Here is a 16,945-nt window from a genome sequence, read left to right on the forward strand (position 1 = left end):
AACTCATGTTGTTACATATAATCTAACTACACTGAGCAAAAAAAGTGAAAGTAAGTAACTCTTAGGATACAAATGATCATCAATATCAAAATTAATAGCTGATTCTCATAAGAATACACAGAGGTCAGAAAGCATTAGGAAGACATTCAAAGTGCTAAAAGAAAGATCAACCAAGAAATGATGGAGACATTAAGGAAACTCCAAATAAAAGATAACAGAGAATTCATCACAGTGACCAGACCTCCACTAATTTCTAAAGGTTAATACAGAAAGACAGTAGAGAATAATTCAAATCTATATGAGGAAATTAAAGACTACCAGTAAAAGTGAAGCTAACAGTAATTCCCTATGTAAAGAAGATTCCTGTACTCAACAATAGCAGAAATGACTTGAAACATTATCTGGAATAGATTTATATGCTAAGATACATAACAGTCCCAATAAATTTAAGAAGAATGAAACCACAAGAAATATACAATGGAAAAAGAATAGCCAAAGCAACATTACAGCTTCACAATTTGTAATAGCTAAATCTTGGGAACAACCCAAATGCCCATCAACCAGGAACAGATAAAAATGATGTGGAATTTTTATATAGTGGAGCACTCTCAGCTATAAAGAAAGGAACAGGGATGGAGAAAGGAGAAAAGAAACAAGGGGAAAAATGTAATTGTACTATTAATTTCTATTAGTTCATTAAAAGGAGCAGATAGTTATTATATTGTTTGATGAATTTTTCCTATCATCTTGTTTTGACATTCTGTATTATTTTTATCTCTCTCTTTTAACTTAAAATATAAGAAAGTTGAAAGTTTTACACTTTCTGATTTCAAAGTTTACTGCAAAGCTATAGCAGTCTGTTGCACTAAAATGAGAATAGACCTGTAGCTCAGTTTCATAGAACTGAAAGCTCGAAAAGCTTGAACATCAATCTATATATTTATGATTCATTGATTTTTTATGAAATTGCTACATTAGTTTCCTATTGCTATAATAACAAATTATCACACATTTAGTGGCTCAAAACAACACAAATATTATATTTTACAGTTCACCATAAGCAAAAGTCATAAATCATTCAAATGCCCATTAAATGGATAAGCTAAATGTAGTGCATCAATATAGTTATTATTCATCTATGAGAAATACTGAAGCATGCACTCATGCTGCAAAACGGATGAACTTTGAAATCATTGTAAGTGAAATTTATCCAATACCGAAGGCCACACACTGTATGATGCTGTTTATATTACATGCCCTGAATAAGCAATTCATAGAGATGTGAATCAGTTTAATGCTTGATTGGTGTTGGCAGAAGACAAGAATGGAAAATGGCCAAGTGACTGCTGGTAGCTATGTTTTTCCCTTTGGAGCTGATACGTTATTTACAGTTTTAGTTCTAGTTTTACAGCATTTCAACTGTATCTTTAAAATACTGTGTGCATTTTATTATATGCAAATTGTCTCATTTTTATCAATATGAAATAAGTGGCAAGCCATCTTATCAACCCTTGCATCTAGGTAAATGATGCATGCCATTTTTATCTAGTGTAAATGAAATCTAGATCTGATTTAGATCAACAAGAAATGTCTGCTGAATTAAAAAATGAGGAATTGAATAAGTACAACAGTTTTGGCTCCCACTGTTGAAAGAATCATTTATAACTTGTGAAAAGGTGATATTTACCTACAATGAAAAATAATTTTCATATTCATAAACTGTTTTCTTCCACATTTCCTCAATATCTTACACCCCTCTATGTATACTATTAAATGATGTCTACATAGTTAATAATTTTACATTAAGTTTTTAGTTGAGGGCATTTCATTCTTATAAAATCAAAACATTTCCTTTTTAGGAAGAATCTTTCCTTATTCAAGAGAAATGCCAAAGACTGACAGGACTACGCTTTCCATCTCTTTATGAGAAAGGCTAGTGCTAGTTTTGAAATGACTGCGATTGATCCTTTGGCAAGTGTGCTAATTCCTGGACATCTCTTTTTTCTCAGCAGTTTATAGGGTGTGAGGGTAACACATAAAACTTCAAAGCATGTGTCTGTCTATGGTAGTCACCTTTTCTGGGTTTTGATAGTACAGCATCCACAAGATTTCAGTGTTTATTGAATTAAACTACAGGGGAGCACAGGTGTGTTTTTCATGAAGAAAGTGAGGCACATAAAATACATTATTTTACATAGCTTATTCCTAGTTCCAATTTCTTCACTGCTGTGTCTCTATCTCATTCAAAGCAAGTGTTTCTTATTGTAGTGAACTCTTTGGAAGTTTTAAAAGCTAATCTATCATTGCTACAGCTCTTTGAAAAATGCTAAGTATGAATATCACATTATGAGAGAAAAACGAGACCCCAAGCATACCATAAGTGAGCTACCAGAAAAATCAATGGAGGAACCTGAAACAAGACCCCTTTCTCACAGCTTCCTTCAGAGTGGTCTACTTACCAGACCACAGATAATCTTTCATACAGTGCACAAAATCACTTCACACATCACTGAAAGTAGCCACTCCTGAAGAGGACTCCATTATCAATTTAATAGGACCCAGCCAAGGAATCCAATAATGAAGGACAGAAATCCAATACAAGTAAACTACTTGATGTTGCTCAGCTCCCAAATTGCCCAATCAGCTCCCACAGATGTCATTTCATCAATCCAACGTGGCATGTTACCTGCTAAGAACCAATCTTTTAAAAGATACTCCTGCAGTAAATGATAAACCAGCTCAGATCTAGAACCATAAACTCTCTGCTTTATGGAGATTAGTCCGCCAGCATTTGTCATAAGCCTGTCATGAGTTCTGCAGATGCCAGTTGCTACATACGACGTAAGAAATGTGAAAGACATGGTCATTACCCTACGAGAGATCAAGTTGTCACTGTGAGTCTGGCCACCTCATGCCAGCAGTGTTGCTTTTATTTTGGCATGACAAGAGTTTGAATATGTATTACCTGACTCCAAGAGAAAAAGGTCAATCCTTTCAGAAGTTTATATTTTTCTTCATTAATTCAAGATATCCCTCTTTGGGCTAGGAAAGTGGTGTGATATTTTTCAGTTGCTATCATCTGTATTCAGAGTAGTCAGAAGTGAATGTATAAGAGATAGAAATTTAAATTCATATAAATCTAAGAGAGAAAAAATTATGAACTCATTTGAACTTCAGGTTTCTGTTAAAATCTAGAGACTTAATTACAGACTCTCTCTATATATATAATTATACAAATATAATTGATTAAATGTGAATTGTTGATGCATAATGCTAACATTCTTGTAAGATTAATAACAAAAGGAACAGAAGTCTTAGTCACATATTATACAAGGCTCATTGTTTGAACTAAGTAATCTTTTCAGTAAATATTTTCAGGAAATGCTCCTTCATTCATTCATTCATTCATTCACTCATTCAGTCAATATTTATGTTAAAATGAACCTAGTTATCCAGAGTATGGACCACTGTACAATGCTTTATTGCCTCAATTCCTTCTTCCTTTGTGGAGGTAGTGGGGATTTTTTTAAAATAAGGAAATATGGTTTTCCATCTCTTATCCCATGCATGTATAAGTGAATTTATATATATATATATATATATATATATATATATATATATATATGTGTGTGTGTGTGTGTATTTACATATACTTATATGTTATATATATATATATATATTTGAATTTTAGTGCAGGGTCTACAGGTTCTCACTATGTAGATTGGACTCATAGTGATCCTCCTCTTTTCAGCCTCCTAAGCACTGGGACTACAGGTGTGCACCACCACACCTAGTCTCAATCACCATCTCAGTGCCAGAACTGCATGCTGGGAATTGGATCCCGGTCCCTGTGTCTGCCTAAGCAGGTGTTTTAGTCCACTGAGCTGTCTGGCTGGCCTGCGACTTTATATTTTAATGCATTGTCAAGAGCATGGTGGTAGAAATTTGCTCACTATATATAAATGAGCTCCTTGGCCATTTTGTGACATCTTTATTATTTATGTTATCTATAGTAATAGTTGCATTCTTTATAAATCATCTTTATCTGATTATCCACTACCTTTATTTTGCTCAACCAAGCAAGCGTACCTAAATGGGGGCCAGGAATAGGCCTCAAACTATCATTTTTCTTCAACAATCTTCTGATTTTATTTTATGAAAGGCCAGAGAGCTCTGTAGCAGCTTTTATCTCCTCTTCACTGTCTGCCTCAGAGGAAAAATGTTTGTAACAAAATGTTCTTTATTCCATAAAGCAGTAGCTTTCAATTAGTCCTTAATAAGAGTCTCTGACTGGTGGAATTAGGGCGGAAATCAGAGCCAAGATCCCAATTTATCACCATGCAAGTGAATGGCAGGGATTCCATTATCCAATCAATCTTGCCTCTCATTTCTGCAAAGGTCAGGATGTGCCATCCTTGCTTATAAAACACCACTTCTGGCTCTTCGTTCCACTTTAACCTTGTCCCAGACAGATCAAGTTCATTATGAGAAAATTCATGCTAAGAATTCGTGTTCTGTGCTGTGCCCTACCTTGCTTTGCAACACTTTCAGAGTTTAAGGCAACCTGAACAACTACGTCCTGAAACACACATTTCTGTACAGAAGATAAAAAGTTAGCTACATGTATGTGTAAGTGCATGTGTGTTTGTGACATATCTGTGCAAAAAGTCTCCTTGGGAGGATATGATGATAATTATTTTGATGTCCCTCCAAATACAAAGCAGTAATGATATGTCCATATTTTTCTTGAAAAGATAAAGTGATTCTTTCCTCTAAAGTTTATGACAGCAGCATCCTTGAGAAATGCTACAAATTTTGAATATTTTTCAAGCAGGAATTTTTTTTTCTTATTTTTAAATTATTTTTTTTCTGGGCCAGCCAAATAGCTCTGTAGATTAAAGCACCTGCAAGCAGGTGCAGGAGCTGGGGGTTTGATCCTCAGGCCTGCTGTGCTGGCCCTGCCCCCGGAGCACCCTGAGACAGCAATTGAGACTGGGTGTAGTGTTGTGCACCTGTAATCCCAGCTCTTGTGAGGCTTTTTTTTCGGAACTGGGGCTTGAACTCAGACCCTTGCATTTGCCAGGGAAGCGCTTACTCTATTGAGCCATCTCCCAGCCCCTATTGGGAGGCTGTAAATAGGTGGATCACTACAAGTCTGATCTAGTAGTGAGACCTTGAACACCGTGTACACCCTTCGTAAAATACAAAACTAAATAAATAAATAATAAAATAAAATAAAAAATAAAAAGATTGCTTAATTTTTATCACACCTTATTTGGAATATCTTAATATAAATATGAAAAAAATTAATTGTTCCCATTATCTGTAAAAATATCTCAACCTCATTACATTTTCCCATTCCCTGGCCCACTGGCTGTCCTCTCCAGACTGCACCTTCTGTGTACAGTGCATAAGAATTCTACTACATTGTGGTTTGTTGGCCTGATTCATTGGCAAATCTATTTAAAATAATTCATAGTAGATACAACTTGAAACTTGTCATCCTTGTCAATTTTTATTTGACAGTCCAGTGACACAAATATGAGATTCTTTTTTTCTTTTTTTAATGCATTTAGTACAAGATCTATAGGGTCTCACTATGTAGATCAGACTCGTACTGATCCTCTGTTTTCAGCCTTCCAAGTGCTGGTATTACAGGCGCACGCCCCACACCCAGTCTCTGTCGCCCTCTCAGTGCACGCCGAAGGTTGGAGATCAAACTCTGGTTCTGGTTCCTTTGTCTTCCTAAGCAGGCACTTTAGTCCACTGATGTATTAGGCCAGCGTAATATGAGATTTCTTATCCAAGTAAATACAAACCTTGAGTTTTATTGCTTCTTTAGGCAAATATATTCTTGTAATCTAAGTCAATGATTTCCTGGTATATTTGATAGGCTTCTTCAAAAGACAAAGTATGGAAACTGTTATATGTGTCTTAGAGAACAGAAAAAGCATGAAGCTTTTGAGAATAAGGAATTGTACAGTCCTCTCTCCCAGCAAAAGCCTATAAAGAAAATAATTTTCCACAAAATTTTCCTTTCTTACACTTTCTTACAGGACATAGACTTTCAAGCTTAGCATTTCAACCCCCCTTTTCCCTTTCTTTATAAAGCACAAATAGCACCTAGGACCTTTTTATTGACTTCTAGGGGATCCGTTTCTAAGAACTGAGGTCTGTTATCCAATTTCTGCTTCAGACTCACCTTATGCCTGTAACTTACAAATTCCTTCCCACATGCCATAAGGCACAACACTGTCCCTTTTACTGTCTTTTCTATTGCCACAGAAAAAGAATGCTTTCTTTTCTCTCTTGATTTCTGGTTGTAATATTCTGGAGTCCCGGCTCATGCTTTTGCTCACTTAGCTGCCCATTCATCTATCCTTAGGAAGTGTCTCAGGTTTCCATGATGATTTCCACCCCTCTCGAAGACAAACAACCTCTTTTAATTTCTTTAAAAAATTTACTATGTCAGGAACACTTAACTGAAATTGAGCCTGTTGAAATTTTTCCACTTGTACAATACATTGTTATTGTTACATACACAATGTCATGTAGCCATTCTCTAGAATTTATTTATCTTACACACTTGAAATTTTAGACTCATTGATTAATACCACTCCATTTCTCCAGTGCTTCAGGCCCCCAAAACTAGCATTGTATTCTTTGTTTTCTAAGTTTAATTATTTTTATACTTTATACAAGTGGACCCAGGCATTTTCTGTTCTTATATGACTGGCTTATTCACTGAGCATAATGTCCTTAAGATTGATTCATGATATCTCTTCTATTCCTTTCTGAAGTATTATGTATTGAGCTCTATCATATTTTCTTAAACTGTTAATCATAGCTAGCATGGTTTTGCATTTTCTATTTGAGCTTGACAGATACCTACAATCTGTTCTAGGAAAATTGGAAGGTCCAACATAGGTGGAGTCAATCCCGTCCTGTGAGTGATTTCCACAGTCCCACCTGAACTCTGCATCACATAGGGAGGCAGTAGAAAGCATCTCTAGGATACCAGAAAAGGGAATTCTGATCCCTCGCATTTTGTTCACAGAGATGATTTGCATAGGGCTGGGTGGGCTTTTCAGGTCCCTTTGTGTGTTTTCTAGCTCAACTTGCTGCACATTGCCTCACCTTTGTGAAATACGCAAATGTGGAGGGAGTCTGGCCAGTGCTCTCACATCTGTGTTTGTATGTTACTGCTTGGCTTATAGAATAACATGAACTCTGTAAAATCTGCACAATAATATTTTATGTTGCTCCCTCACAACCCCTTATTGTGCAGTTAACTTTAAAAGACTGTGATTTATTTTCAGGGTCATTTAAATGTTGCACACTAAAAATATAAGTCTGCTATAAGCAGAAATAGAGTACTGTAGGTTGAATATCCTTTATCCAAAATACCTAGGACTGGAAATGTTTTGGAAATGGAAGTTGTCAGATTTTGTTATTCGTGCATATACCTAAGAAACCTTGGGGAAAGCATCCAACTCTAAACATGAAGTTCATGTATGTTTTGTATGTACTTTATACTTATAGTGTGAAAATAACTTCATATAACATTTTTGTGCACCTACATTTGAGTGCGACCTGTCACATGTGGTCAAGTATGGAGTATGCCGAAAGTGTCTGAGATCTTGGAACATACTGCATTTTCAAATTAGTGATGCTGAAGTTGCATAGATTTTTAAGGAACTAAAACACTTTATATTTTGTCTTTACAAATAATCTAGAGTATATACGCATAGATAACTGGTGTTTGGGGTGAGGACCTTGTGGCTTCCCTTTCTTAAATACAGTCTGTATTGGGAGGAAGATCTGTTTGTGACATTCTTGAAGGAAGCAGGAACCAGGAAGGAATGGAAAGGAGCATATGCATGCTGCAGCCATTACTCTTGTTAATTTGACTGAATTAAGAGACCCTTGGAGAGGTGATTGGCTCATTATACCCATCGGTGGATAAATGTGCATGAGGAGGGAGGGCCCGGCTGGAGGAGACCAGTCACAGGAGTGTGGCTTGGGGCACCTCTCAGGGCACTTTCCTTCTGCATTGTGCTGCCTGTCTACCATGAATGTGCAGCTTTTTTCTGCTAAACCCTTCTCTTATCATGTTCTTGCATGGAGCCAGGAGCTATAACATACATCTTCTCCTTTAATTTGCAGATGTTGGATATTTTATCCCAGCCACAGGGAAGCTGATCAATACCCATGGCTTAAGAATATATTTATCTCCTCTCTAGGGCAAAAAGTAAAACTATGGGGATGGCATATTTTTTTTTTCAGAACCGGAGACTGAACTCAGGCCCTTGTGCTTGCCAGGGAAGCACTTCTTCCACTGAGCCATTTCCCAGGCCCCTTAGGTCAGTTTTTCTCTACTATAATGAAATACCTGAGAAAGTTACTTTATAGGAATCTTTTCCTTTTCACAGTTTTAAAAGGTAAATATTTAAACAGCATAAAATAGGCCTTGGTGAAGGGCCTTCCGGCTTGTGTCACGTGACAATGACAGTGCATATTTATCTTTCTAGGTCCATATTTCCTCTAACCCCCCATCGTTATAAAGTCACCAGGATTCAACCAGGAGAGTTCCTCCATAATGACCTAATGTAATCACTTCTGGGAGGCCTTGCCTCAAAGAAAGCATCATAGTCAGATTAGGGTGATATCACGTTTCTACTCTCTTCATAGTATTAATATAAGAGTTTGAGAATTAAACTCCTGCATTCTTTTAGGATTAGGGGAGTGGAAGGATGACCCCATTCAAACTATAGTAATGACAATTTAGCTGTGTGTAGGTGATGGCCTTTATGTTAAGATACACATTTTTAAAAGATCATTAATAATATTGCACACAGAAGAAAAGAGTAATGCTTTAGACCATTAGAAAACTAAAATTGAAGAATGCATAGCTCAGTACTCCTCAGTAAAAAATTCAATATTCCTTTCTAGCAGGAGGACGATTCTGTAAGTCTTCTGTCAAAGTACAAACAGCAATGTGATTTTAGAGCAGAACTTCTTTGATAGTCAATTTCTTCTGTTATTTATATGAAAAGATAGTTCCCTGAATTTTTGATGTGAGGACCTTGTGCTCTTCACCTAGATTTGGGAAATTTCTAATGGGAGGAAAGCTGATTCAAATTCAGCAATGTTGTCAAATGAAATTAAAATTTCATTTATCATAACCGTGCAATGTTCACTTGACAAGACCAAAAATGCCTTGAATTATGTTATTCATTGAGAGTACAGACACAATACGATATGGGTATTTACTTGTGGGCTTTTTTGCAGTAATGCTTCATCTTGAGTAGACGTAGCCAGGTGGGAAACCACTGCTCTTAAGGGATAAGAAATGTAGATAGAACAATTACTGTTTTAATTAACTTTTCATTGGCTTTAAATTTAATACTCTAAAATATTTTTAAATAAAATTCAGCATTTTCACGTTCATTTTCAGGTTTGTAACATCAATATTAAAAACACACAGTGCATATTTAAAATAATTAGTGATTCTTAATGAGCCAGGCATGATGAGAATTTCAAGATATTCTGATGAAGTGCTTAAAGTTACTGTATAGCTAAAGGAGATGGTCCAAATGCCTGACAAACAGAAGGCAGTGAGGGGTCAAACCTGAACATATGAACTAAAATTGACATTTGACCAACATCTTTGTGTGTTAATCACTAGACCCTGAATCTCAAGAAATATTGACTCCAAGCTCTACCTTCTTGAGTGCCCGTTACCCAGGATGTCAAGGATAATGATTTTCCTGTAATACCAATAAATGTGCATATTTTTATTAACCCCCATATTTACAAAGGAATTTTCAATAACCTAAATGTATAGGATTGTTCATACTTTAGACCTGAGAGTTAGTTTACTGAGCCATTTCTCATTTTTTGAAATTGTAAAAGGAGTCTCAGTACCCAAATTCTAAGCATAAAATTCTCATGCATCATCAAACTAATAGACAACTTTTAAAAAAATGTTTTTAGTTTTTGCTTTTTTAGAAATTTAGAATTATGATCATCCTTCAGCATTTGGGGGAACTCGTTCCACATATACTGAAATTGGCACATGCTCAAGGCCCTTATATGAGTCTAGTGTTTGCATATAATCTATGAATATTTTTGTCCATATTTCAAACCATCTTTGAAATCTTTTAATACTTAATGTGCTATAAAGCGTATGTAGAGTTGTTATATTACACTGATTATGTAATAATGTTAAGTTAAAATCCATAAATCTTTAGTACAGGTGTATTGGTTTTACAATACTTTTGATTGCAGTTTCTTGAAGACATGAATGTGGGCATGTGTACAAGAGAGTTGACTAGATTAACACTATCCTCACCATTGCATATTAAGTGATAGGCAGTTTCCCTTGGACTGTGGTGATGTGCCTATTTACCACTGTCATCTCCAGAGTGAAGTATTCCAATAATCTCAGTCTGGGCATGAATGGAAACATTAGCTTCATTGAATTTTAATTTTTTTTATCTCTAAAGGTCATAACAACTTTATCTGATGTAAACGATCATGATGATCAAGATTTAAAATACAGACTGTCTTTGACAATAAGAACTGTGAGATGTAAAGTTCTATACTGAATCACTGGGGCATCCCTGCTGACCAGAGACAATAAGCGGGCACTATTGTACAGCATGTGAGACATTTGCACGAGGAGCGAACTTTAGCATTGCACATGATGCATTGTGTGTAAGTAGATATATTGTAAAATTGAGAGAAATGGAAATAAAAGCTCTTTATTTAAAAGTATATATTCCAAACAATTAGATCATCAGAATAGAAGAGAGCAGAGTTTAGTTGCTGCCTGAATTAGAAAAGGGTCAGAGGGTCAGAATTTGGTAAACTCATGGAGATTGCCACCCAGAGAACCTGTGGAAGGAAGGCAGGGCTATAACGGAGGAAAAAGAAGGTCTGAGTAGGCAGAGAACATCTAGGAGGAAAGCGCTTTGAGTTAAGGACTGAGAATGTGAGAACTAGCCAGGGGGAAATTTGCACAACTTCTGTAAAGACTTGGAAGACAAGGAGAACCTGTAGTGCTTTTCTGACTTTGCCACCTATAGGGACCCTGGATAGAGATCCTGCCAGAGCCTCTATTCCCAGATAGGCCTTTGAACTGATTTTCAAGTTTATTGAGTAGCTTCAGTGTCTAAGAACTTAAGCCTGAAGGTTTCTACGTGGATATTCTCTTGTGTCACCAGAGCACAGGCTCATGGCTATAGAAAATCAAACGCCATAAACTTTCTATTTTTCTTCTTTTCCCTTCTTTTTCCTGTCTTTCCCTTCCCTTCCCTTTTACTCTTTTCTCCTTCCATCTATGCTCATCTCTCTTCCTTTCCATTTTTTATCATTTTAGTGCATGTATAGTACATTAATGGTTGTTGTAGTGTGTTTCATTTGAGCCTTGTAACTCCAAGGCTGTTATATGCAATAAAAATATCCACCGAGCCCCAGTGAGATACTGCTTCTAAGCGTATGAGATGGAAGTAAGTCTGTAGTTGGAGAAGTATATCAGAAACAAATATTTAATTAAATTGATTGATTTCAATGAGTGGAGACTTATCTAATAATATATATATATATATATAGCTGGTATGGTAGCATGTGTCTGTAACTCCAGCAATTGAGGGGCTGAGGCAGGAGGATCATCATGAGTTCGAGGCCACAATGCGAGTTCAGGAGATCCTGAATTACCCTATGAGACTTATGAAAAAATGAATGAATTAATAATTAATTAATGACTAATTAAGTGAAGGTGTTTATGATATGAATTTGAAACTGCTAAAATTATAAAGACCTAAGTCCCTAATATAGAAGTAGCAAATAGAATCCATTTCTATGAGAATGAAATCTTATCTCTCTCAGAGGATTTAGATTTTTCAGTAGCATTTCTTAGCCTCTGTGACCCTATTATACCTTTTTATTTTCTACCTAATTTGTGCCTTTAGAAATGATTTTCATTTAACTTTTCCATGGCTCATTTCTTTCCTTCAGAATATTTTCATACCATTCCTTGAAAACCCCATCCAGTAGCATATTTCCTTTATAAAGGTGTAATATAATAAGCACCAACCAAACAGCAATCTGCAGTAGCTAGAACATATAAAGGACTTCAAGGGAAAGAACAGGGTGCCTGGATAGTTGGTTTTGCATTCTTCAATGTCCTGCTGCATTCTTGCAGTCTGTGGGTGTTTTTGATCACTGGATACGATTCCCTGCCTGAGGAACAAGAGCTTTGGTGAACCAATTCTCATAGTTCTTAAGGAACAGCTTCTCCTTTACCAAGCACCTCCCTTCTCCTTTTGATGAGTTTGTGATTACAATTTTTCACCCAAATCTCCATAAGGAACAGGTTTTCATTTTTGCTGCCTTTTCTTTTCCTTTGTGATTCATTAACGTGCATCTATGGTTTCATTGAGTAGGTCTATTCCATTGAGTGGGTCTGAATTATCTAGGGAATTAAATGAGGGAATTTAAAAATATTTTCCAATTCAAAGAATACAAAGCACACTCACCCTCCATCGTATAATAAAGAATTAATGAATATAAGTGTCTACATGCCTAAAACTTACAAATTCTTTTTTCCAGTAAACACATAAAGAGTGATAATCCAAGTGATACAGGGAACCTCCAAATGACACAGGGAGAAAAATCTTATCTCCCAACCTAAAAGGTACCTCAGATGAGTTTGTGTTCTCTAAAACTGAAGAATGAATTTTAGGAACTAATGGAGGTTATGAGCAGAATTTATTTATTGAGGGAAAGTAAGCTCCTATCTGAGAGAGGGACAGGAGGGGTGCCTGAGTGGGTTGTCCCCGGAAAGCTGTCTCTTCCAGGGACTTTTATAGAGGAAAACCAAAGATGAGGAGGGTCTAAAGTGGTGGACAGCATAGGAACTTATTTAGTTGGGCATGAGATGGGACAAAACTATGGTCAACCAATCAGATTACAAACACCATTGCTCAGGTAAAATTGGTTAAATCCAGTATCAAATGAGGAAGTGAGTCACATAGCAAGCAGGCATGAATATGGGACAGGGTCTCTTACTGTTAGGGAATGGGTTAGTGACTCATTTGGGCTCTTTCAAGGTGATTGATGTCTATTTAGGATATCAATCCCTAATACCCATCCCTAGGGAAGTATGTAGCTGTGTTTCCTCTTTTGTCTTGGTCTTGAAGTGTGGCCCAGATGGGAGCATCTGTCTCTTCCAAGTTCTAAAGTCACCTTATCTTCCATCTTGTCTCCTTGAGGGTCTGGCCCAGTCATCGGCTGAGACCTTTTAGGCCTAAAGCTTAACATTTTGTGTTTACTCCAAAGTAATAGGGCTCATTTCTAGAGGATGCCACTTCCAAAATCATGCTAGAAATGATTTTCTAGGTAGAACTTAATTTTTTTGCCTTATTCCTGATTTTATTTTAATTTTTATTCATTTTAGTAAGAAAAAAAGATAAAATAGTAAAGAAACAGTTGTCTTCGCAGTAGTTATACAGAGGACAAGATGCACACATTATATCTTGTCTAAACACTATTAGTACAAACCTTTCTTCTCATTAAACTAAGAGAAAGTAGCTATATATCTATCCTAACTATCTTGTATATACAACAAAACAAAAAGGGGAATATAAGTAAAAGACTTTTTTTTTTTTTTTTTTTTTCATAACCAGGGCTTGAACTCAGGCCCTTGCGCTTACCAGGGAAGCACTTATTCCACTGAGCCATCTCCCCGACTCCAGCTCTTAATTTTGAGGAAATGTGGTTATGTAGGTGTGGAGAGTCTAAATTAAGAGTCTATTCTCTTAAAAAGGTCATACTTTAAGAGAATTATTATTAGGAAAAATATTATTATTAGGAATAAGATGAGAAAAAGAGCAAAACAGTTCCAAGAGATCCATACGGAAGGAATCAAGGTAAAGCCTTTCGGATATGCTTGCTGCTCAAGCAACGCACTGCGCGGTCCCCACCCCAGCCATTTCCCCAGCTCCATGCTTGTGCGCTCTTTGTGGAGGTGAGTGACTACTTGGTCTTTCATAGATGGGAAAATACTTTGCAGCAGAGCAAATAGAATGAAAGATTTTAAATAGTAGATGGGGTAGGGATAAGGGATGTGTCTCAGAGGCAGAGCACTTGCTTTTCTTTTTCAAGGTGCTGGGTTCAATCCTTGGCAACAAAACAAAAATAAAAAATAAACAAATCCTGCCAATCATATAAGGAAAAATCAATCCCATGTGATGGAAAATCTTTAAGGGGTCATGTTTTTTCCACTCTTCATCAAAACAGTGGTTCAACAGCTTTGCACACAGGCCAGTTCTCTATCTCCTAATAGCTTGTCGCTGAGGTGAGTTTCTTTGCTACAGGTGCAAATCAATGGAGCATAGAGAATAGAACAACAAAACAATACATGACCAGACATTCAAATGCTTATAACAAAGGTACATGCAACGGAGCAGTTTCTCATTTGCCATCTGACCTTGGGGCTTTGTCAGTGTGCATGTAAGCTCTGCTAGTACTGATAGCTTTAGGAAAAAAAAAAGTGGGTTTCATTTGCTCTTGGATGAAATGTGGGAGAAATTACTTTTTTAAAAATATTTTTTACCTGCTTCTTCTTACATGAAGTACTTCGGTGAAATTACTTTCTTGTATCTCATGTGAAAGCCAAAGTGCTTTGTTTAAATTAATATATATTGATATATATATATTGAAGAGTTTACGGAGTGAACCCAGGAAGTCAGTGAAAGCGTCATTTTCATGGTGCATTCAGATCAACTGCATCCTGGTGTGTTAGCTCAATTTTTGAGTATCTGCTGAGCTGGGGTCATGCCTTTTCATTTTATAGCTTCTTCTCTTCTCTTTATTATTTCATGTAGTTTTGGGAAAAGACTTTCCTCAGTAACAAGCTGTCACCTCCTTATCCTAAAAGGAGCTGCTTCTGATCTCTTCATTCCACTCTTGTCAGCATTCAACCATGAAATGTGATCCTTTCATTACTTAATTTCTTCTTTTCCTCACCTCACACCCATTTCCATTTCTATTTTCCTGTCTTTGATTTTGCCCTCACATATTCTTTGCCTTGCAGTGTCTCTCTTTCTCGTGAGCGCTTTGTGAGACAGCCAAATAGAACCCATAGTTAAAAATAGCTTCTGACAGTACTTGGGATTCCTAGGAAGCAGTCTTACAAGTCACCTTTTCTCATTTGATTTCCAGCTAACATGCTGACAGAGCTCCCATCTTGTTTTCTGATTATCCCATTACATAGTGCTTTCCCTTGCATTTAGTGCAAACTTACACAGAGTGGCTCTGCTTGGAGAGCCCTGCCGAGTCATCATTTATACTTTTATGGAAATACAAAGGAAGCAGGAGGAAAGGACTGGTGCTTAAATTCCTATTTAAGAGAGAAAGCATTAATTAACTGTACTGATAGTAGACTGAGCCACTCTTTATCAGTATGCCAATACTAGAGCCGCCGTTTTTTATCTAGAGGGTGAAATCACACAGTGAAGCAGTTTTCTTTTTCTCGTCTTGCATAGGAAAAAGTTATGCTCCATACTAAGGAGCAGTGGCTGCCAAATGCAGCCTCAAAGAGACAGGCAAACTCAACTGACTGCCCATCAGGATACAATTTTATGAAAATGTCACCTAAACAAATGCATAGGAAGTAATCTAAAAATGCCGTAAATGCCCTCATTGTTTTTATCATGAAATTGTAAATATTCATAGTTAGTGATCCTGCAGAAAAACTACTGTTTTCACAGTTTGTCTTGTGGATTGGGCTGTGTGTGTGTGTGTGTGTGTGTGTGTGTGTGTGTGTGTGTCTTGGCTGTCTCTGAAAGCATTCTACAAAGAACTACATTCATATGAAACCACAATTCCCAAGAGGCTAAATGATTACCTGTTAGCATTGATCATTTGGGGGCATAAAAAGAAATTTCCTGCAACATATAATACCACTTTTCTTATGTAGTCTAAGAATACCTTATCTCAAGAGTAAATTTCCCTTATATATATTTGTTTCAATTGGCATGTTAAAGTACATCTGAGAATACAATATAACATATAATTGAGAGCTAGACCATCTACTAGATACTGTTTGAAGTCTTTAAGGAAATGAAAAGAAAATGGAATTCCGATTCATGGTACTAGGAAATGACTGCCTTTTGTTATCTCCTTTAAAGGCATACCATCTTATTTTAATTGATTTCCCCCATAAGCTCCTTTAAGCAAGTCAGTAAATTCACAGAAATCAAATAGATCTTGCTTTTGGAGAAAGTAATTTGGCTTTTGGGGCCACAGTGTCTGTAGTTTCTTGCATATGTTCAGAAGGTATTTCTAAAAGATAGGCTATTCTTTGATAATGTGGATAGTTCCACATCATTTTTCTCCTTTGTTTTCTTTCCTTTCCTTGCTTTTGGCAGGTGCATGAAGCAGTCCCATGTTACAGTGAGTGCAGTCGGTATTCCTGGGTTGCAGAACACTGGTCGCCATGCAAAGTGAACAATGAACTGAGGTCCCCACGCTGTGGAAGAGGAACACAGACTAGGAAAATCAGGTACATGAAAACAGAGACATTTGGGAAATGCATGCAATAGAAATTACAGATTTTTTTCCTAAAACAAACACAGTTGATTATCCAAGTATACTGTAGTTTTCATACACAAACCCTGGCCTTTCCTCAATTTTGAAATATCTGTGAATGCATATGGCACCTTCCTGCCATGTGGATAGTCGGATTCCACCTGCAGTGCAGCCAGACTTTATAATTCCTGCACCCACTCTTGTGGGAAAGGTAGCAAGTCAGTATCCCTCCACTGATTTGATGGCCATTTCCATTCACACTTCAGATGTTGATGACTTTATTTCCAGTGCATTTTGGGCCATATGTGTGAGGACTGAATGAAGTGCCTTCCCAGAGCTACATTTCCAA

The 16,945-nt window shown here is 36.7% G+C and overlaps 1 protein-coding gene across 1 annotated transcript in view; it reads left to right on the forward strand.

Moving 5' to 3' along the window:
* The window catches only part of Thsd7b (thrombospondin type 1 domain containing 7B), a 1,039,160-nt gene that overhangs the window by 863,521 nt on the left and 158,694 nt on the right, over positions 1 to 16,945 (forward strand). The window contains exon 16 of the mRNA XM_004626384.2: positions 16,437 to 16,570. Within this exon, the coding sequence (XP_004626441.1) occupies positions 16,437 to 16,570 (134 nt within the window). The remainder of the gene's footprint in view (positions 1 to 16,436; positions 16,571 to 16,945) is intronic.

The sequence above is a fragment of the Octodon degus genome, unplaced genomic scaffold (genome assembly GCF_000260255.1).
Source record: "Octodon degus isolate 3935 unplaced genomic scaffold, OctDeg1.0 scaffold00014, whole genome shotgun sequence".
NCBI classification, from domain to species: domain Eukaryota; kingdom Metazoa; phylum Chordata; class Mammalia; order Rodentia; family Octodontidae; genus Octodon; species Octodon degus.